At 35.7% G+C, this 23,569-nt stretch overlaps 1 protein-coding gene across 6 annotated transcripts in view; it reads left to right on the top strand.

The window, feature by feature from the left end:
- Window positions 1-23,569, top strand: part of MON2 (MON2 homolog, regulator of endosome-to-Golgi trafficking) — a 73,794-nt gene that overhangs the window by 17,367 nt on the left and 32,858 nt on the right. For all 6 annotated transcript variants that reach the window (XR_005104581.1, XM_037390138.1, XM_037390137.1 and 3 more), the window contains exons 3-20: window positions 3,082-3,209; window positions 4,039-4,170; window positions 7,024-7,153; window positions 7,700-7,797; window positions 8,470-8,595; window positions 9,356-9,550; window positions 10,287-10,411; window positions 10,799-10,938; window positions 13,452-13,605; window positions 16,238-16,470; window positions 17,724-17,805; window positions 18,509-18,690; window positions 19,911-20,023; window positions 20,632-20,736; window positions 20,993-21,073; window positions 21,159-21,232; window positions 21,306-21,396; window positions 22,695-22,796. Coding sequence is in view for 5 of the 6 variants with exons in the window: in XM_037390138.1 (XP_037246035.1) it covers window positions 3,082-3,209; window positions 4,039-4,170; window positions 7,024-7,153; window positions 7,700-7,797; window positions 8,470-8,595; window positions 9,356-9,550; window positions 10,287-10,411; window positions 10,799-10,938; window positions 13,452-13,605; window positions 16,238-16,470; window positions 17,724-17,805; window positions 18,509-18,690; window positions 19,911-20,023; window positions 20,632-20,736; window positions 20,993-21,073; window positions 21,159-21,232; window positions 21,306-21,396; window positions 22,695-22,796 (2,291 nt within the window). In the remaining variant the exon portion in view is untranslated. The remainder of the gene's footprint in view (window positions 1-3,081; window positions 3,210-4,038; window positions 4,171-7,023; window positions 7,154-7,699; window positions 7,798-8,469; window positions 8,596-9,355; window positions 9,551-10,286; window positions 10,412-10,798; window positions 10,939-13,451; window positions 13,606-16,237; window positions 16,471-17,723; window positions 17,806-18,508; window positions 18,691-19,910; window positions 20,024-20,631; window positions 20,737-20,992; window positions 21,074-21,158; window positions 21,233-21,305; window positions 21,397-22,694; window positions 22,797-23,569) is intronic.

Below are 23,569 nucleotides of genomic sequence, written 5' to 3'. Positions count from 1 at the left end.
TTGGTCAAATTTTCTAAGTACTTTTCCTTTGGAAGGTTTAAACTAGATTGTAGTTAGTATTTAATTTGTCAAAAAAACTGTGCAGATTTGTTGATACAAGGTTTGGAAAACCAGCAGATCGTAAAAGTTATTTTAATTAGTTAATCTTTGCTAATAGGATAATAATTTTTTTCGCAGTAAGAAACTGCAGAACAGAGGGGAACATATACTTTGCTTGCACATTATCCTAACATTCCACAGTTTAAACATAATGCCATTAAACAGCCCAAATTATTTATGGATTCTTTTATTTTTTGAGATATCAATTGTAACCTAATCTTGTAGATAAGCTAATGTCAAGATCTCTGTTATTTAAAATTTTTGGAGGAGAAGGTAGTATGTATAGCAATAATAAAGCTGCCAAAGGCTACCATAATTGTGAAATCTAGTGAAGTAGATACTTTTTAACTGCTAGATGATTTAGGAATATCTACTAGACATTCTAGTAATTTAAATATTTTGTTCAGGATATGGTTTTTCTTTATAATTTGATGTAAACTGTCATTTCACTAGATTAGATGAGAACAACTGTATTGGATTGTTTTGAATAAGCTGACCTGATGCTTTCTTGAAGCATTACGTTGTGTAGGATTATTATTTTTAAGAAAATAGATGCAATCTTAAAATCTTATAAATCTTTATTAATAGTCTGGTGAGATGTGTTTAACTTGCCAGAACTCTGATGTCATTGATCTAACTTCTTTCTTTCTCTTTGAAAAGTTGAGCAGTTTCAGAGTCTTCATTCTTGGAAGTCTGTATGTGCTTTGTAATTTATTTATGAGAATTTGATAATTCCAAAAGAGAACTCAGCTTGTGCTTTATATCATAGGAGATAAATGTAAGAAATTATTCTCACATGGCTCTGAAATGTGCAATTCATAAATATTTTTTTTTAGAAGTTCTTTTAAAAAATTAGAATTATAATCTTGCTAATGGAATGAAGGAGTAAGTTTTATTTTCTCAAAACTTCTTTTCTGATGTGGTTCATTATGATATATTTCTTTTTCAATATATTCTCACATAGTTTTCATAGCAAAATGGAAGCAGACCTGGATATGAGAAAATTTTTGTGTATTTTAAGACTGGAGCTAATAAAATAATCACTACCAAACCAGTTCTATGAAACACTAATTTTTCAGCTTCATAAAGTAAAATCCTTGCATAGATCCTGTTGCGTGATTATTGTTTTTAATAGTTTATAGGAAAAATACAGTAAGAGGTTTAAATTTGTCTTTGTCTTGTTATTTATTAACTTTCATGCCATTTTTGCCATTTAGAACTTTATCATTAATCTGATGTTAAGTATAAATGCTTGTGTTATCTTTTTAAAAATTTTGCTTTCTTCTTTCTGCTCAATGGTTAGAGTTTAATGGTAGTCCACAAATTTATATGAGTGAAGAAGGTTTTGTGCCCATGTTAAAATGAGCTCTCTAGCCTCTACTGGCCGGGTGTTGTAGGTGTTCATAGACTATTAGGGCAGCTTAGACACCTAGCTCATGTAGACACTGACAATTAGATGCCTAAATTACATGTCTTAATCAGTAGCCAATGTTTTGGGTTTGATTGGAAAATTATGAAGTGTTTCATAAGAGAAGAGTATCAGTGGATATGATATTTACTGTATATTTTAAAAGCAGGTTTATTTGCTTGGTAGTAAAAAACCCCTGTTAAACAAGCAGTGTATTCATTCACATTTATGCTGACATTTTAATTGGTTTTGGTTAGGCATTTGGTGCAAGGTCAGCCTCTGCAACAGGACATGGAGCCTGTACTGGCTCTGAAGAGACTTGACAAAACTGTGGACTGCATATGTGTTAATATCACCCTGTAAGAGCTATTACCTTATAGAAATTTGGCATCTATAATTAACTTGTTATTCATGTTAGTGCTTCAGTTGAAAAATATCACTAAAATACATATTTGTAGCTTTTACCTTGATGTTTCTTTTTTTTTCCAAATTAGTTGTAGTGATACTTAATAAATCCTCTTGTGAGCCAAACTGTTCAATAAAAAAAATAAAGCAGATCATGTTTGCATTTTTATGTGAGAACATATTTTTTGTTTGTTTGTGGTAAGATTTGTGATTAAAAATGTGTGTGAAACTTTTGCATGAATACATTTCTCTTATTACACATGGACTAAAACAGTGTATGATATTCAGTGTAAGAATACACATTGAACTTTCAACTGTGAGGAAATTTTCAGTATCTGAAATGGTGCTGAGCAGCTAAAATCAAAAGTTTGCATGAATTGACGACCACACCCGCAAATAGAAAAGCACTAATTGATCGGAGTCATGCTTTCCTTTCGTCTTTCAGAAATATTTTCTTTTTTAATTTTAGGGAGTTTATCTCACATGTCTAGTGTTACTTTTATGGGGAAAAACTTTAAAAAATGTCAGCGTGGAATGTTGTATCATTGCGAAGCTTTTTTCCTGGGCCAGGGGGAAGTTCATGAAACAAAGCTCAAAGCTTCATCTGAAGAAGCTGCCCTTTCTTGCTAAAACACTGGTTGAAGAATTCACAGCCAGGTGTATGTACCCAGGATACAAACAGTGCGGTCTCTTTCTCCTCCTGTTTTGTTGGTGGCATTTTCCTATTCCCCTTCATGCTGCCTGTTTTGGTATATGTCTCTGTGCCATACTTGGTGTTGCTTTTGAATTTGGTGCTGAGGTGAAGCAGAGCAGAAGGAGCAGGCTGCCAGCCTGACGCTGGTCACTGCTGCAAGGCCAGATGAGGCTTGGGGTGGTAGAACCTTACAGCTTCCTACTAACCACATGAACTCTATATTTTGGATTTGGAAAGAGAAAGTCACTTGAGTGTGAGAAGGTGCTTGGGATTTGTGCCTCAGCCAGGGTAATTGTGTAAGCGAGCTGTGGCAGCCCAGTGTCTGTCTTCACTTGGCTTTTCCCGGTGGAGCAAGGGTAAATCCCAAACTTCCAAGAGCGGAGATTGCTTTTTCTTGATAAGTATGATTAACAAATTTTACATTGTATTCTTCAAGGTATTAAACATTGACTGCTTCCATATCTCTTTTTGAAAGCACTGAAAGAGAACAGCTCAGAGGTAGTTCAGCCTTTTCTAATGGGCTGTGGAACAAAGGAACCAAAGATCACTCAGCTGTGTCTAGCAGCCATACAGAGGCTCATGTCCCATGAAGTTGTTTCAGAGGTAAGATCAATCTTTATATAAATACATAAATATTTCAGTATGGGAAATACAGGCCCGAAATCGAAGGTGAATGCTTTTTTTTAGGAGGCTGTTTATATTATAATGAACGTAGTCTGCAAAGTATTTTACTCATATCTGTCTTTAAAGAATTGTAATTGAAAAGGAAACCTTCCTGACAATTAAAAAAAAAAAACCCAACAGTAGTAACTTTTAGAAGGAAATCCATGAAAGTTCAAACCACCTCATTTAGTTTGTGTTCTTACACTGCAGGAAGAGAACATGTAATGGTCGTCGATAAATAAAATTCTTAAAGTTGCACCCACAAAATTTACTCTGCGTGATAACATGCATTATGGTTTTGTTCCACTTTACTTTTAAAAATAAGATAAAATGGATGCACATTTCCTGCATCTGTATATGTTATGATATATTACAGTACTGCATATATAGTGTGTTAAGAAGCTGGTGAAAATAATACTATCGAAATATACCTTCAGTTGTGCTTGCATAATGTAAAATTACGCTGTTCTCTGATATGAATGAATTTTGAGGATAAACTGTCTTTTTACTGTCTTTCTACATTTCTAAGTAGAAAATTAAGTATGCACTTTAATTTGGACTACACATTAAGAGATTTCTGCTGTCAATTCTTTAAAAATATTTTGGGAAATTTGTGTTGGCTTTATGTTCTCAGTGTAATCCTACGGTATAGACAAACAGGCAAATTCAGTTATGATACTCATTTGTGACAGTGCTGTTCTTATGTGTGTGCACATGATATACCATATGTAAATGACTTAATTATTGGCAAAAAAATATTTCTTTGTAGGCTGCAGCAGGAAACATTATTAATATGCTTTGGCAACTGATGGAAAATAGCCTTGAAGAACTTAAATTGCTCCAGACAGTTCTTGTACTTTTAACAACCAACACAGTTGTGCATGATGAAGCACTGTCCAAGGTAAGAATTTGTTAGCACCAGCTGTAGTACTTAAAATATCCAAGAGGAAAAACAGGGAGAAATTTTATGCATGAAGCATTTGGAAATAATGGAAGAGATGAGGGCTTTCTTGATTCCATTGTATGTCTATTGTCTCTCTATCTAGACTGAAGACACAATTTCTCTTAGCTTCCTATTCAGTCTGTTTTTTAGTTCCTCCACAGTAATACTGACTTAATGGGAACTTTAAATAAAAGCACTGGGCTAATGCCTATCTGGTTTATATGCTAAATTTGTCGTATATATATTTTTGAACTGAATTCAGAGCACAAAGTACAGTGTAAGCTCTCACTAATAAAGCAAATATTAGAAGAAGCTGCCTGCCACCCTGCCTTAAATCTCTTCAGCAAGCCATCCAGATATATTGCTCTTTCAGTCAGAACTGAAGTAACTTCATTACATAATTTAAACATGTACCATTTCGGATATTATGTTTCAACTAGAAAAAAATAAGGTTTCTGATCCATTTCAATCTTACATCGCAAGATATTTCTTTTTGAAGGAGCAACATTGTTTATCCATCTGTGAATTGTGAAGTTCTGTTTCAGTTCCTCTTCTAGATTACATTTTATAATTTTTTCCTCTTTAAGAAAGATTTTCTGTTTTTAAATAAATCATTCTAATTTGCTGTCTCTGTTATGCTCTGCCTTCAGTGTGTTGGTTTAATATCAAAGCACCCTTTTTTTTTTATTGTAAGAGAGGAAGAGGGAATAGAATTGAAGACTCTTTTTGAAGGCATTCTTTTCTGGTGGAAGGTTTTCCATTTGTCTTTGCTTCGGTTTTAATGAAATAACTTCTTAGCTGGTTAAATTTGTGGATGTTAAATTCATTATTAATCCATTTAACTAAGGGAGGGAAATCAAAGCTAAGTTACAAAGGTCTGCTGATGGCAGGAAGATAATGGAAAATAAAACCTATAAATGGTAGAATAAAAACTTGCTAAGGATTGAATGGTTTGTCAGTAGGTGTAGGTTTTATTTACTTAAGTATTCAAATTATTTTAAAAGACTCCAGCACTATCTTGTTTCTTTTGTCCCAGATCAGATTCTGTGTTCTTGGGCAGAAGCATAATTTTTTAAGAAAATGGAAATACTTTAGAAAGTGGGATTGGCAGTCATTAGCTGAGTAGCAGATGTTCTTTAACAACCTGCAGTGTTGTCATTTTATCAAGTTTGAATCTAGGCTCTAGAAGAAGACAATTGCTTTTTAAGTCCACATTACCTTTCCCTTCCATGTATCATTTATCTGCTTCTCATCCCTTTGCTCATTAATTCTTCTTTCCCTTCCTCTGTATATCCTGTCTCTCTTAACCTCCTTATTCTTAGGTTCATGGTATCTACATCCTACTTCACTTACTTTTTTTGTGTGTGTCTTCCAAAGACTTTTTTCAACATCCTTGATCTGTTAATCTCTCTAATGTCTAGAACCTTTCTCCTTTTGGACACCAACCACAAGAACATGTGAGCACAGCAGCGTCAAATAGGGAAGGTCTTTCCCAGCATGGCTTTCTCTTACCTTGTGTCCTCATCCAGAAGCATGCTCACATAATACAGTTACTGGAGAATCTAATTGCTGTACTTCTAACAATTTTCTCAGTGCACATTAAAATCTAGTACATTTAGAAATGTATAGTCAAATTTTGACAGGGTCTGACAGGGCTAAGGGAAAAACATTCCTGACAGAGCATGTATGTAAAATTTCTTTGTGTTGTTCAAAGCCTGACATTACTAGAGTTTTTCAGTTAACCAAATATAAGCATTACTTGGCATGGGTGAAATGATGCAATGGTTTCATTTTATCCCACCAAGATTCCACCACCACCACCACCACCTGAAAAATTTCTGAAAGTTGGAGTTTTTTCCATGCTGAAAAATTCTTAGAGAAAATCAGTTTGAGCCAGAAATATATTGCATGTATGCTTCAGCTCGACTGATTTGAATTAAGAAAATTACCGGTAAACCATCTTGAAAAGCCCCTTAATACAGGCACTGCTTTTAGATCAACCTAGAGAATCTTGCAGTATCTTCTGAAAGTCCATAGGTATATGACTGAGTTGTAAAATTTCAAACTAACACAGAGATACCGTCTCTGGGTGTCCACAAATCATTTACAAGAAAAACAAGCAAAAGAAAATTCTGAGTCTTGTATGGCTTAGAGCATATAGTGCTATGGCTGGGTGTGGTTGAGGTTGATGCAAGTGCAAGGACACATAATGAGGACAGAAGAACAAGAAATACAGGTTTCACTACACATATATATGTTAATTTTCAAAATTCATTATAAAATTAAGTATTAAACCATGTGTTAGAGGTAGTATGGAATCCAATGGGAAACAGTATTAAGTCACTGCCAACACAATGTCACATTAAAATACACATTTACATTTATAGAGGAATAATAGCAGTTGAGTCAACATGGTTGTGAAGGTATTGTGATCTAATGTAGGAGAGGAATGGCATTTTAGCTTTGGCGTTGACTGACTGTTTTGTGATTAACCATGTAATTCTAGTGGCCTTTTGACATTAATATTGATACAAATTGTTTTACATGGTAGATTACTGTGTATTCTCTGTATGATTGTAGTTTTATTGCCACATCATAATGTCTTCAGTTAACACCGCTTCTAGATTACCTTTGGGGAGGATTACTAAAGAGGTTTTTGGCCAGGGTACTCTGTAAAACTTTTTCTGGTTCTTCAAATTTAACATGACAATGTGGATTGGAAACCTTTCCTCAATTAGCTGTCTTGAGCTTGAAAGTTGAAAATATATTATTGTAAGGTGATGTATTTTCTTTTTTGTCTTCTCCTTTCAGGCAATTGTACTTTGTTTTCGATTGCACTTCACAAAAGATAATATCACAAATAACACTGCGGCAGCTACAGTGCGGCAGGTAGTCACTGTTGTATTTGAGAGAGTGGTTGCTGAAGATGCACGATACAAAGGTGGGTATGCTTTTTACTCTGCTTGCTTGTATTGACTTTTTTTTAGACACACATGAAACATTTTTTCAGATAAAGAAGTATTAAAAAGTCTATAAATGTTATTTAAAAAAATCAGATATTTCAAATTTTTACTGTCTTTTTACATTTTTACTTGTATTCAAAGGAAACAAAATCCTTAGCCATTGTGTCAGTCCAAGTCAGTACAGCAATATATAAAAGCTGATTTTTTTTCAAGCTATGAGAGCTGGTTTTCAGGTTAGTATTGTGAAGGAATTTGAGGTGAGGGTGTCATTTAAGGTGAAAGTAACTTAGGTTACTGAGTGTGAAATATGTGGCAGTAGTAATTTTGAAGAGAACATTCATTGGAAAGAGGTGCTTGGTATTGATGATCTTTGGTATTCAATCTAATGTGTATTTCTGCCAACATGATAAGTTGCAGAAGAATTACCTTTGTGTTCTCCTAGAATCTTTTTGTAAGAACACTTAATGAGTACTTGATTTTCAACAGTTCCTTTGTTCACAAAACTGTTTTTTATTTTTACACAGATACTATTGACCAGCCAGTTGCAGTTCAAGGAAATAGTAACAGAAGATCTGTCAGTACACTGAAGCCATGTGCTAAGGATGCATATATGCTTTTTCAGGTAGTTGGAGAGCATGTATTTATACGTTTGCAGTTATGACTGGGTGCTTCTACATCTCTGTCAGAAATTTCAAAAATTTTCTCTCAGTATATTGACAAGGCCCTTAACCAGAGCCTTAGGCTTTCTTATGTGCATTTATTGTAATTGGCAGTGATATCCTGTATCCCAGGGAATGGCTGGAAAATGAAGACAAAGTGGCCTAGGAGAGCGTTTTACTATAAATCTTAAATAATAACTAGGCATGCTTGTCTGCATTAAATTAAAGATTCTTTTTTTTCATGAGCCAAACACTGCTACTATAGTTCAGTCTTGCTTCTTGTGCTTGGTATTGTATATTGAAGTTGAGTGTATAATAAAAAGTAGTAGTTGTAGTCATCACCAATAAAAATTTTCTTGATTTAGCAGGTTTACTGGTCTTGAGATATTTTTGAGAACAGTGAGAACAGGAAGAACAGGAATGAACACAACTGCTACAAGGATACCAGCAAAGTTTAAAATTTCTATTTAAAAGTTTTTTGCTTAATAATTTATTTTAGGAAACCTTACATTGAAATTGGAAAATTACTCATTACAAGGGGTGTGTGTGTGTGTGGAGATTTTGTTGTAGGCTCAGAAAACTTATGCTGGTACAGGATTGCAGAGAGTATAAATGTTATTGTATTTCTCTTTAAGGATCTTTGTCAGTTAGTTAATGCTGATGCTCCCTACTGGCTTGTGGGTATGACAGAAATGACCCGGACATTTGGCCTTGAACTTCTTGAGTCAGTCCTCAATGACTTTCCGCAAGTCTTTTTACAAGTGAGTAGTTCTTGCAAGGAAAACAGGAAGACTTTTGTTCACATAGATAGTAAAATTTACACTGCATTAGTACTCATGCTAAATTAAAGAGGAATTACTTTTTTGAAAAGGACTTGTAGATTTTACATGTTGTGTTTTTATAATAGAGAAGTACTGTGTACTTTTTGTCCACATTTTTTGATTCCCATACATTTTATTTGCCTGTGTTTGTGCACTTTGTAGAGCAAGTTGTACTCCTGTTTCACTTTTTGTTTTGCTGTTTATATCTCCTGCAAAGATGCATTTTCTTATCTTGCATGATGTATGACAGCTCTGTAACTTAGTTTGTGGCATTGCTACTTCTGTGAAAACAACCTTGCCCCACTTGCAAAGTAGCAAGAATCATGACTATGAATTGTGTGCATCTACTGCATATAAATGCACCATGATCATACAGTAACACATTTTAGCAGACAGCAGCTAAATTAGAAAGTTTAATATACAATAAATGATGTATTAGTAGCCTATTTCAATTTGCAAAGTACAAGAAGAGGAGTGTATGGTATGAACCCAACCATGTCATTTCATCATGCTTTTTGGTAGCTTTGCAATGATGTTGGCTGTTCTTCCTTTTAATTTCCTGAGCATCTAATTTATACCAAGATTTACATGACTTCAGAATGCTTGATCATAACAGTAAATGTAAATAAGATGTATAATGAGAGTTAATGGTAGCAATTAAAGAATATCTGCTTATAATTTGTTCTGTGTTCTTTTTCAGCATCAGGAATTCAGTTTTCTTCTTAAAGAAAGGGTATGCCCACTTGTTATAAAGCTCTTCTCCCCAAATATCAAATTCAGGCAAGGTTCGAGCACATCATCTTCCCCAGCACCAGTGGAAAAACCATACTTCCCCATCTGTATGCGTTTGCTGAGGGTTGTTTCTGTTTTGATTAAGCAGTTCTACAGTTTGCTGGTAAGAATATGTTCAAATTTTCTTTATGTAATTGTGTTTTTCTATGTATATCCAGTACTGTGGTCAGTAACAATTAGTTCTTGGGAACTGTTGACATATATTGAGGGAAGAAAAGTCTAAATATTCTTTTCCTCTTAAATGTGTTTGTGTTTATGTGTATTCTACATGTATAATTTTATTAAATATGGACTTGTATAAATTGTCAGAGTAAATTAGCTGTTGTCCTTTCTGTATCTAACTGCCTTTCAGTTAAGGTTTTGGGGACCTTCTGAACTTCTTAGGTTGATTCCCTGGCTTTAATGTTAATTGCTATGCCTTGTTAATACTTGCTAAGAGACTTTTGACTTGTGTTGCTAAAGCTGTTGACAGAATGTGCATAACCGCCCCACCCATGTTCAGCTGTTCTTGCCTCTCAAATTTTACATACTTGCTAAAGAAGATATTTTTCTGTTTCATTTGTTTACTGTAGCACATGTAAGAACTTTAATGCAATGTCTTTGAGGAATTTAACTCCTTCAATACAATTGCATATATGATGTTAGCTTGGCAAAAATATTATGATTATTAGGTATGCTTTTTATGTGATTTTGAGTAAATGCTTCTTGAAGGGGTTTTCTAGATCCTGTACAAAACTTCCTGGGATGGGACTCCTAAGATGAAACAGAAGTTTTTTGGAAAAAGTGTTTTGTAGGAGCTGCCTTCTTTTAAATGAATGGCTATGAACTGTATCTTTCAGGTAACAGAATGTGAAATCTTCCTGTCGTTGCTGGTTAAGTTTCTGGATGCAGACAAACCACAGTGGCTAAGAGCTGTTGCAGTAGAATCTATTCATAGGCTTTGTGTGCAGCCTCAGCTATTAAGGTATTAAATATATTGTATTTCACTTTTACGTAAAATTTAAAAAATTTTTATTTTTTTCTCTGGTGAAAATAAACATTGTAAATTCTAAAATTATGTAGAAACTTAAATGTAGTAAACTGTTCAAGATAATTTTTTATAAAGCATTAGGCAATGATTATTATCCTAGAGGGGATGAATTATAGTTATTTGAGTATTCCAAACCCTCTCTTAACCAGTGTCAAAGGAAAATTTACCTAAAACTAAATATTATTATTAATGTAAATATTTGCAGTTGAAGTGTGTTTTTAGTCTGCAGTTTGGAGGGAGGGGCAGGGGAGTTGCTGTTAAAATAATCTTTTAGTCCCTTATTTGTCAAATATTTATTATATTTTATAAAATACTTTCCAGGTCCTTTTGTCAATCGTATGATATGAAGCAACATTCCACTAAAGTTTTCCGTGATATTGTGAATGCACTGGGATCCTTCATCCAGTCATTATTTCTTGTACCAAGCACAGGGAACACATCAATGACACCAAACCAAACTGGTAAAACCTTGTCCATACTATGATTTTAGTTACCCAGGATTTTCTTGTAATAATAAATTCTGATTTGATTCAGTATATACATTTGGATTGTGACAGTTCTTTACTTTTGTGTTCACTGAAGTGAAAAGCTAGTTTGAGACAAACTGGTGTTTTCAGGTCTGGTACAACAGGTGATTTTATCTACCTGTATTGCAGGGAAGATGTAGCCCCCAGTCAGCAGAGCAGTGCTCCTGCATTAGTATCTGCTTCAAGAGCAACCAAGCTTCTTGGCTCACAACTTTTCTGAGAGAAATTCTGAGGGAATTTTTTCTCATTTCTGACTGTAACACATTTGTCTGCTTTCTGTCTCCTTGTGTGGGGATGTCATTTTTGGCAGTGTGCAATTTAAGTAGTAAGACAGTGTGTGTTTGCTTCCTCCTGGGAGGCAGTCGCTAATTCTTCTGGATGTCCAGGGACAAAATGGGACTGAGGAAGCCAAGAGGTAGAAAGATAGGTCTGTGTTTTTCAGATGATCTTTCCTTTTTCTGTAAGCTGAAAACAGTCATTTACTGAAACTAAACTTGATTGTCTTTTCTTGCAGCCAGGGTTTGGTATTTTACTCGGTGTATTTTTATTTTTATAAGAAGAAATTGTCCTCTTGTCAATAACTTTGCAAGTGTTTACATCCAAGTTAAGAGTCTGTTTCTCCCTGTGGTTCTAGATACAGATGCCTCAGCAACAATGTAAAAATAATTTCTAAGGATGTCTTTTGACATGCCTTCTTAAGAGATAATAAACCGAGAATCAAAGTATAATTATCTATCATATCTACTATTAAATTAATAAACATGAAAAAGTCTGGTTTTAAACTCACACCTTCCAGGGTTCAGTCATGAAGTCTGCATTCCAAGTTGGTGTTAGCATTGGTAACGTGAAGAAATTTGTGTCAATGGCTATTGTTTAATAGCTGTCTGTACAGAAGCTGATAGAACATGTTTATTAATATTATTTCTGGGTTAGTTTAATCCAGTTAAGGGTAAATCAGAAAAGCACATTTCATCATGTAACACGCACATATGAGAAGCTATTCTAAAATATTCTCCTGAAAACTTAAATTTTGCCTTCATGAAACAGCAGCACAGTAGGGTCATACCCTTAGTGCTGTTACTGTTTCTCTGGCTTATTGTTCCAGTCTGTTTTCTTCTTTAGCTTTTCACTTACTCTTTCCACCCAAGTGTTTCTGATGTCTCTCAGGCATGTCTTTGTTTGCGTCTTTTTCTTCTTGTGGCCATGTCTAACATGCAAAGAGCAGCTCAGTGCAACCTACTTTTCTAATGTAGTCTTCTGATTATAATGAAATTTGTGTTGTAGCAGGCTGTCTTATCATAGAACACGTTGGGTTGGAAGGGACCTTAAAAAATATCTAGTTCCAACCCCCCTGCCATGGGCAGGGACACCTTCCACTAGACCAGGTTGCTCAAAGCCCCATCCAGCCTGGCCTTGAACACTTCCAGGGATGGGGCATCCACAGCTTCTCTGGGCAACCTGTTCCAGTGCCTCACCACCCTCGCAGTCAAGAATTTCTTCCTAATATCTAATCTAAATCTTCCCTCTTTTAGTTAAAAGCCATTGCCCCTTGTCCCACCACAACATGCCCTTGTAAAATGTCCCTCTCGAGCTCTCCTGTAGGCCCCCTTTAGGTACCTCAAAGCTGCTGTAAGGTCTCCCGGGAGCCCTCTGTTCTGCAGGCTGAAAAACCCCAACTCTCTCAGCCTGTCTTCAGAGGAGAGGTGCTCCAGCCCTCTGATCATCCTTGTGGCCCTCCTCTGGACTCACTTCAACAGGTCCATGTCCTTCCTGGGGGCTCCAGAGCTGAATGCAGCACTGCAGGTGGGGTCTCATGAGAGTGGAGTACAGAGGGAGAATCACCTCCCTTGACCTGCTGATCAAGTTTTTTTTGATGCAGTCCAGGATATGGTTGATTTTCTGGGCTGAAAATGTATACTGCCGGGCCATGTTGAGCTTCTTGTCTTCCAACACTTCCAAGACCACCTCCTCAGGGCTGCTTTCAATCCATTCTCCACTCAGCCTGTATTTGTGCTTGGGATTGTATTGACTGACCTCTTTTTCCTACTACTGAGTTCTAGATGCAAATATTCAAATTAACTTTGAAATATCTGTCTGGTTCTTCACTAATATATGTATTGTTTTATTGAGACCATTGGAGTTTAGTTCGTCCACAGAATGTAATGAAAGCTACTATACTTTTCACAAAACCATTTCATTCTGACTGAAAATACAGCAGTAGGCATCTACCAACTGTGCCTTTCAAAATAATTACTTTACACATCGTGTTTTAGACAGCAGAGGGAGCTCAAAAATAGTTTTTTTGTGTTGGTGGTGGCTTTTATTAGCGAGCAGCATGTCTCAGATTAATCCTGGTATCTCATCTTGAAAATTAAATGTAGAAAAAGGATGTTTGCTGATCGCTAAAATTAGAACAGTTAATTTTATAACTTTGTTTTTCTCAACAGGAGGCAATGCATCTGGGAATACTGGCTCAGCACAAACTAACCCAGGAGTGCTTGGAATGGGAGGAGGTGCAAGTGTATTACCTGCCTTTGAGTACAGAGGCACTTGGATACCCATCCTGAATGTAACAGTACAAGGCAGTGCTAAAGCTACCTAGTAAGTACCTCTATCTTTTTGAAACTGTATATAACAAATATTTGTTATTTCCAGCTTGATGGTTTAAGGATATATTTATTTTTTTATTACTGAATATTGAGGTCTTCATTTCACTGGCATTCAGGTATATTATGGATTTTATTTTTGTCAGTGCCATGAGGTGTTCTGATTTTTTGCTGTTTTGTCTGAATGCTCTGGATTCTGATCCAGATGTCTTCTATGGCTTTAGCATCTGTTGGGCTTTTTTTCTGCCATACTGAGCTGTATTTACTCTTCAGTTTTGGGCCTCACTCTACAGTATGTAACTGTTTTACAGTATCTTTTGCTGGATTGTATAATGGCAGATAATAGGGGCATTAAGCAAATGAGACATCAGTGGGAGTGACAAATAGCTTTCTTACACCAGCTTTACTGTATTTACAGTTTTTATTGAACAGGATATTGTGGTAGATGCTGGCCAGGTTGTCATTCCAAACAATGTATTGACCTATATAGGAAGGTTAGACTGTGAATGCTTCTTAGAATGACCAGTTATTTTGTCATGACTTTGTATAATGGAGATCGTGTTCTCAGTTTAAAGCTGTGAATGCTATGTTACTTTCAAAATCGTGGAAGCTTTTTTCATATCAGTCATAACCGTTGTGGGTCAGTTGCTTCCAAATGGGAAATTATTTGTACCGCCCATGAAATTTTAGCATACTAATACTCAGTAAAATCAGCAAATCACCTGGATCTCACTACTTCTTTAAGGTAGAAACTCCTTTATCTGCCTTTGAGATGCAGAAGGACAAATTCATCCTCAGATTTCAATAGTTAAACATGTGTGTGTTGACTTGACTTTTGTTCTAGCAGTGGCCGTGAATGTTATTTCAGGTTACCTGAGGGTCCTCAGGAAATGCAAATTTCGTACAAAAGTGGGTGAAAGCTAGTTCCTGCTTTGGCCAGCTACAACAACCTCCTGCTTTTCTTTTTTTTTTTTACTTTCTGTTCTTAACTGGCTCAAGAACATAGCAGCCACCATCATAGTCTCCTGTGCTGCTCTTAACTCACTTGTGTCTTACCTTTGGATCTGTCCAGTGACTACATTATTCCCTCTGAGTAGTTCTTGCATTCTTTTCTTCGGTGTAAGATTACGGAATAGTTGCTCATATGTCTTGTCAGCAGTTTTTCTTCTATCTTGTACTTTTGTCTGTAGTCCCTGCATGTAAGGAGATGACTAACTGTACCTGTAGATTTGGGTCACATCCTAGCATTGATTTGCTCCTACTGCTGCCGTTAGATTTTCATACAATGGCCACATCTTATACTTTTACACAATGTTTTAATTGGAGATATGAATAATGAACAGAGCTAGCAGAGATCTTTTTGTCAGTGTGGGCTTGTCTCTTCCCAGACCACTGTGTCTTCCACTTTACATGAGGAAGTGTTTTTAAGAGGAATAGACAAAGACTGTTTTTCATGGCCATTCCCATGTAAATAAACAACTCACTTCATTTTTCAGTGGTTTGCTCTCCCATCTGTGAAAGTAAGGGTACACGACCTCTACCTCACAAGTACATTGTAACTATAAAACCCATTAATAATTTTAATCACAGTCATATATATACTCACACTTATTTGTAGATAGAGGGTGAAATGCTGACCATTTGATTTATCTATACTGCCTATGCCTCCAGATATCTAAGGCAGCCATCTTCAGGAAATTAGAGGTAATAACTGAAAAGTTACACATGTGGGAGAAGGAAAATCCTTTGTGCAGAAAACAGTGGTGACACTGCAGTATAAAAATGTCTTTGGTATATTGTAGCTGGAATGCTTAGCCTTTTTAAGAGTAAATGATGAAATAGTGGTGGCTGGGATATCAGGTAGTTTTTGTAACAGACAGTCTCTCCTTGTGCAGATGCTGCAGCTGTGGCAGCTACAATCTGTTTCCTATTGGATTTTTAACGCAACAGTTCTTTATGTGCTTTTCAGGTAAATTATGTAGAAAAGCGGCAGCGAGGCTGTAGTTCCAATATAGTGATGTTTTAATTGCATGGTTTTCAGCAGTGAATCATGTCAACATTTCCTCTTTGTACGAATAACTTCCATTGTTTACCTGTGCATGTAGGTGATTAATATTTGGTCATGTATTATCTAGCTATGACAGGCTTTTCTGGTCATATGGACTCAAAGATAACAATAACAGAACGTCTGACTTGTTCTCAATTTGTTGTAACTATGTTCACACTGTCATGGTTTTCTGACATATTTCCTCTGTTGTTCCTATGTACTTGTGGTGTACTGAGTAGGTTCTGTTGCAGTGGCTTTAAGTAAAATAATAAAAGTAAAATGATTCATTCAGTAATGTTTGCTTATATATGTTATTTTCTTAAAGTACTTTATTTGCAGATCTAAATACTGTACTTGGAGTTTTTACCCTTTCATTTACTATTTTATTTAGTGATTCATTTACTTTTTTACTTAATGACTTGATTAATCAAGTTTTTTTTCTTGAGTTGCTATAAATCTTAAAGGATGGTGTTTGGAGCCTGTTTCTACTTAACATTCATTTGGAATCTTGTTTTTTATTATTGTTGCTAATCACAGTGGTACTGTTACATGCTTACTTGTCATGCTTTCAATTTTTTAGTTTGGAAATGCTGGACAAAGTAGAGCCACCTACGATTCCTGAAGGCTATGCCATGTCAGTGGCATTTCACTGTTTACTGGATCTTGTCCGTGGTATCACTACCATGATTGAAGGAGAGCTGGGAGAGGCAGAAACAGTCGGTCAAACCACAACAGAGACATCTTCGTTACCGGTGCAGTCTTCAGAGCAGCAAGTCTTGCAGTCTGTATCTGACCAATCAGAGAAAGAACTAGGTATTTGAAAATGCACATACTGCGTAAAATACTGGGTTTACGTAAAGCAGGATTAAAGTAGTTCATGCTTTTTTTGCTGAAATTTATTGTTTCTAAATCATACATACAATCTTTTAATTAATTTGTTTTGTGGGGTTTTTTTTGTAACGGAACAGCGGTAGTCTCTAAAAAAGATGCTTGATGTACTGTCTCTGTCCTATAGCACCTTAGCCATAGACTCCTTATGGTCAATTAATACTGTTCTACAGGTATGTACATGGTATGTGAGGGGGAGGTAACAGGCATTCTGTTCTCCACAACTACTGTTGTGCCTTGTCCTTAATTCTGTTTAACACTGAGATCCAAGGTCACAAGAGGCAGCCTGGCTGAGAAGAATGTGGCAGTTACAACCATATTAAAAGAAAAATGTAGTTCTAGTAACAAGATAAAAAGATAAACATTTTAATTAAGAGATTTTAAATATGATTGAAGTATTTAGGGAAGAACTTATTTAAAAACTGACGTAGTATGAACTGAAGTTTGTATTTGTGCAACATATCAGGAGGCTGTATATGTACATACAGAAAGATTTGTGTCTCAAGAGTGATTTTGGCTTGTGTCCCGGGAAGCCGGGACGGTAGCGCTGAGGTTTGCACCGGGGCACGGGCGGCACGGGGACAGGGGACGCCGCTCGGCGGTGAGGAGCTCTCCGTGGTGCTGCAGGCACACTGGCTGGGCGGGGCCGGGCGGGGGGCAGCGAGGGAGCTGGGAAAGGGATGCGGGCACATTATAAATCTATTAGACCTTCTCCACACACCCCCACCCCTATACAAACCACCCCCCACCCCTTAAATTAAGAAATGATAAAATATGGAGAATTATACATACCACGGGGGGGAGGATTTTTCCTTCACTGCAAAATTTCAGTGAGTTTCTTTTCCCACATCTGTGCGCTTCTGAATGCTTTTTTTTTTTACAGACAAATATTAAAAATAGTTATATATACCTTTCTAAGGTTTTTTTTGAGTGTAATTTAGAATAAGTATTGTCTTGATGACATTTTTTACTTTATGGATGTTACTTTAAAGGCAGCTGTTTAAATGGTATTGATGTGAGGGTGTCTGTGTGTACACATATATGTGTTTGTGTAAACGTACACATAAACCCACACTTTCAAAGATGCAGTAGCAAGCATTTTGTTTGTGATATAATTGAAGCTATTAAGTAAAACACTGTGTTTCTGCTTAAAAACAAATATATGTTTTTCTTTCAAGTTAGCAGAGCTGTCTGGGAAGAAATGGTAAATGCTTGTTGGTGTGGTCTTCTGGCTGCTTTATCCCTCCTACTTGATGCCAGGTATTAGGTCTTTCATTTCTCTTGATTTTTCAAAGACGAGATTCCCAACTGTACTTTGAACTGACTTTTGATACCAGTCAAATTGACAGTTGTATGAGTGTACACTGTTCATGGCACGTGAGCAGTTTGTGGGTTAGTGGTGGCTAGACAGGGTGAGGCTGTGTTGAGTACGAGATACAGAGATCTCCAGAAGTCTAGCATCAGCTTTTGATGCACTTCAGTATAGCACAATTAATTAGATTGGCTTGCATTTAAACGATTTATATTATTTTTATTCCTTTTTACTTTGAATGTTTCAATAAATTGAAGTGATTCTACTCATTTTCTGATTACTGGTGATAAAAGACTAAATAATGTCTCAGTACTCATTAGTACTATGCAGTCTCTGAAGTGGAAAGCCGTTTACTCGGTGATAACTTTGGTAACTTAATTGTCTCTTTCAAAGCATCTGTTGTTATCAAATGCCATTTTCTAAAATTAATGTTACATATCTCCTCATAGTTTTCTTTGCCAAATCATTCAGAACTGAAGATCAATTTTACAGGAAGTGGTTCTGAAGTATTTTGTTGATTGGTTATCTTGCTCTTCAGTATTTATAGTGCTGACAGGTTTAAAGTAGCTGTTCTCATTGTTTTCACTTTTGGTTAGCTGCCTGCTTCTGTGCTGTGGATTAGTTCTTGATAAATGATGTGTACTCTTTCAGCACTGATGAAGCTGCCACTGAAAATATTCTAAAAGCAGAATTGACTATGGCTGCACTTTGTGGAAGACTGGGTCTTGTAACATCAAGAGATGCCTTTATCACTGCCATTTGCAAAGGATCCTTGCCTCCTCACTATGCCCTTACTGTATTAAACAGCACAACTGCAGCTTTGTCTAGCAAATGTAAGTATATAGGTTTTCCTTAATTTTGTTTCCATGTATTGTCCTGTAAACCTAAATTTTCTTGGGATGTGATTCCAAAGATATACAACTGTAGTATATGGCTGTCCTAAATTATGTTGGAATCCTCAGACAAGACCTAGACTGCCTGCTTTCCAGAATTGGTTAGTCTTGCTGCATCTGCTGGGTATCTTTCTAGTCAACCTAAAACTTCCTGAATACGTGGTGTATGTCAGAAGTTCATATTCTAAGGCGATCTGTCTATCATCCTAAAGATCTGTTAGGATATGTAAATAAGGTATTCAGATTCTGAAAAGCTCTCCGGGCAACTCGGATACTTAAGAGTTGGCTAAAACATCCTGCATTTGTGGTGTTCTACAGTCTTCTGTACAATTGTTGAGTGATGGTAGTACTTACTGCATAAACGGAAGATCTCAAATTCTGGGTTCTGTTCAGCTTACAAGTTGAATTGATGCTTCCTACATCCTGAGAGAATGTTGTAATTTATAGGATATGCCTGTTGAGGATGTACTTTGTTTATAATTTTAAAAATTAATTACTATGTAGCGAGAAATGTAACTACCTAGAGACTATGCAGGTGGATCTAATATTAGACCTTTTAATATAAAACAAAAATACCTTAGTGTGGGAACAAGGACCAGCACCTTTACTCCAGCCCACGAACCAAGTGTATTATTAGATCTTAAGTCTGTGAAGCAATATGCATGACTGAGCTACAGGGATTTCTGCGGAAATGAAGCAATGAACTTACTTTATGTAGGTTACCCTTCTTTTTACAGGTGAGTTACAAAATAGCTGTCCTGAAGTCCTGTACTGGAAAAACATCATGACATAGCATTTATGACACCTTCATTTTCTGAATGCACAAGTACAATTGTAGCACACAATGATACCATTTACACACAGTTACCACAGATGACTGAGTTGAGACATAGTCTAGTGCTTGTGTCTTGGTGCAAATACTCCAGTCTCGATGTATTGCAAGCCATACCTAATAGCAAGTCAGGGTAATTACTGCCTCCTTTAACTCCATAAGGCAATGACATAATAATCTAAACACAACTAAAGGTCTCAAAGTGAGCTACCTTATAACTAGTACTGTGCAAAAATTCTCTGGAGTGTGTTTGCCAGAAGGTGGTTGTTACTACAAGTAAGTACTGTATTTTAAACTTAGATTTTTTTTCTTTTCAATTTTCCTGTAGCATATTCCATTCAGGGACAGAATGTTCAGATGATTAGTCCCTCAAGCGAATCTCATCAGCAGGTTGTAGCAGTAGGGCAGCCCTTAGCTCTTCAGCCACAAGGAACAGTAATGGTAAGTACAACTTGTAAGTGATCTCAGCCTGCTTAACTGCTTCTTTCTGCATCTCACTGTCTCTCAAAAATAGGCAACAGATACACAGCATTCTTACAAATACTGGTTATCTGAAATATTGTGTTAAACTTTTAATTTGGAACAGCCCTGGACAGCAATGTTCTCTGGCTGTAAGGAAGACTTACTCTTGTTTTTCATCTGACACTTAGCTCAGCAGCTCCCATCCATTCTGTCTGAAAAACCTTAGATCTCAGTTCCATTATGTGCCTGTGTGTGAAGGTTCGCTTACATTATTTTTTTTTTAAGATAGACTCTGGTTTTGTGGAGAAGATGCACTTATAGTGGGAGTACTTGAATTTGTGTTCTTGGTGATGATGTGAGACTGGGAGGAGAGGGCAGCGACCAAATTGTATTCGAACCCCCAGCAAGAGAAGACTAAGAGAAGGAGAGATACTGAACTACTCTAAAAAAGATATATTGCATCAGTGCAAACAAAATGTAATCTTTAAGCTAATTAGTAAAAAAGTGCAGGTTTCCTAGAAACATTATTATTGTAGAATAATAAAAATTGTGTGGTCATTTGGTGGTTTGTTTTTATTTTTTTTTAGCTGACTTCAAAAAATATACAGTGTATGAGGACACTACTCAACTTAGCTCACTGCCATGGAGCCGTTCTTGGTACGTCGTGGCAACTTGTCCTGGCTACTCTTCAGGTAAAACAGGAAATATTTATACGTTGCTTTTATGCCTGGCTTTTTTGCTGTAATTTGGTTTTAGGTTTTCATGTGAGCAATAGAATAAGCTTTGATTCTACTTATGGTGTACTTTGAATTGCCTTGAGTAAGTACTGTAGCATTTCCCTTGAATTCTGTTTGGCTGGAAGGCTGCCGGGTCCAGCTCAAGTACAATGTTAGTTTTCTCTCTGCCTGAAAAGGCTTTTCTGCTGAAAACGATCCTTTTGTATTTCAGCATCTTGTGTGGATTCTGGGACTGAAGCCTGGTGTTGGGGGTGCGTTAAAACCTGGAAGAGCTGTAGAAGGGCCCAGCACAGTAAGCATGCTTGTTCATTTTACCGTTAATGATTATGCACTAATTTTTATTGCAATGGATAAGACATTTCTGTCTCTTTTTCAAGGTTCTGACTACAGCAGTTATGACTGATCTCCCAGTTATATCCAACATACTTTCAAGGCTTTTTGAAAGCTCACAGTAAGAAACCTTATAATTAAAATAATGTATATATATCAAACTTGGCAGTGTTTTGATAGCTGTTATTTTTCAGGTACCTTGATGATGTGTCTTTACATCACTTAATAAACGCTCTTTGCTCCTTGTCTCTGGAAGCCATGGATATGGCCTATGGAAACAATAAGGTAGAGTTCTTTATTTTCTTTTTAGATGGTTTTGTGAAACAGGCAGAAGACTTGAATGTTTATCCTTTATACTATTTCTCATATTAAGACAGTAATACATTTGTTACTCTAGAGTAAAAAACAAATTAGGAACCAGAGGATGTCTTGTTTACAATGGTTCATATGGTTACTAAATTCTCTGAACATTCTCATTGTGTTCCTGCTATGTATTTTGCTAACTAAGGAATGTCATGTGTTTCCATTAATCAGATTATGGGTGGATAAAACTTTTTAAAGCCCTTGTAATTTCAGAAGTTAGGGGGTTTGAATAGCACAGTATGTTCTGTGAGTGCTCATATTAATTTCAGTTTTCTTTTATAATATACTTAAGAAAAAGCCATACAATTTAGATATTAAAAACCCCCTGATAATTCATATTTACTTGGGAAAATGATAGTATTCCTGTCAGCCTCAGTAAACAACCTTTAGCTCTGAAAGGTTAAAGACCTTGCGATTGAATAAAATGGATTATATATTCTCCTTGTCATAATCTAATCCCAGAGGAGGGTTTCTAAAAATTCTTACTTGATCTATTGTGCTAGAGATAATGATGTCAGAAAATATCCTTTATAATATTTGACAATTGCAGCAACACAGAATGAATTAAAATAAGCAAAGTTTGCATTTAAAATCGGTAGAAGATGAGAATAAAGAATCATCAGAAATGGAAACAGAAAATGATTCCAATGCAACAGTCATTTTGACTATATGTTGATTTTTTAAAAAATAATTTAAGAAGCATATCACAGATGTTTGCAGAGTATTTGATGAACGAGGAATTTATGAAGCCAATGGAAGATAAAACATAAGGGGATTCTTAAATTAAATATTCTGTATTGTTTGCTCATATATAACTTCAGCTTTAAAAGCTGTGATGGGAAAAAGGCTATTTTTCTAGTAAAATATGTTATAAAACTGGTTAGAGGGAGGACTGTGTAAAAAGAAGAGTTTTGAAAGGAATACCAGTGCTCTGACTATTGTCAAACTTGGAGAAAACTTATGAAAGAATGAAATTATGAAAGAATATTCTTCATGGTATGGTGTTGCTACTGCCTTGTGGCTTCTCACAAAGTACTGCAGATGCTGTGGAAACTTCCTGGCCCTGCTACCTAAACTGTTGTGACAGCATTCACAGTCTACAAAACACAGTACTTCAGTGAGATTAATTGCACATTAATTTATTAATTACAATGTAGCAAAAAGCTCTGACATTATCTGAGTTACCTCAAAGTCATGTCTTCAAATTCCATTTTATTAAGGAACCATCGCTTTTTGCTGTTGCTAAATTACTGGAAACAGGACTAGTCAACATGCACAGGATAGAGATTCTTTGGAGACCTCTGACCGGTCATCTTCTGGAGGTAACTAATTGCTTTTATTAGTTATACTAGAATTTAGTTTGTATTAATAAAGATATTGTGGGAATGCATTTTTGAAGTGTATTTTTTTAAAAAAATCTGAGCAGTATTTAAATATTTTTGTTTATGCTCTTCTTTTTTTGCAACTTGAATGCATCACAATTTGAATTTTTAAGTGAATTAACGTATTTAAATTCCAGTATTTTAATATCTTATTGACTTTGTCTTTTATGGTGCGGTCAGTCTTTGTATGTTTAAAACACTGCAGTGTTTAAAATTATCAATTTATTATACTTCATATGTGTTTTTAATAAAGGTTACATAAATGGGTTTCACTTTGGATTCACATAGTACAAATATCTAGGAATATTTTAAGATACAGTTTTCTGTCCTTACCAGATAGATTTAAGCCATTAGTTTTACTAACAAAGGGTTTTGAATGTTCTTTTTAAGAAAACATTGTACAAATATAAAAACAGATGTCATAATCCTACTTAAATTTCTTAAGTATTTTAACTTCAACATGAATTATATGCTCCATCAAGAAAAAAAAATCTTAAATTTTTAATGTGAAACTAAAAACAAGTGATAGAATGTAATTGTATTTTAATTCTCTGCAAAGATACGTAGAAGAATGAAATACAAGAACAGGGCTTGATTTAAAGTGGGTAAAGGAGAAAGATTTTCTTCCTCATTTTCCAGAACGTAACAGACACTTCCATAGAACCAGTGCATTGTTTCAAATTAAGGATTTGACATCTCTAACCTTATTTGTG

Source organism: Falco rusticolus, chromosome 5 (assembly GCF_015220075.1).
Source record: "Falco rusticolus isolate bFalRus1 chromosome 5, bFalRus1.pri, whole genome shotgun sequence".
Lineage (NCBI taxonomy): Eukaryota > Metazoa > Chordata > Aves > Falconiformes > Falconidae > Falco > Falco rusticolus.
Note: the sequence above shows the minus strand (reverse complement) of the source record. Positions and strands in the feature narration are given on the sequence as shown.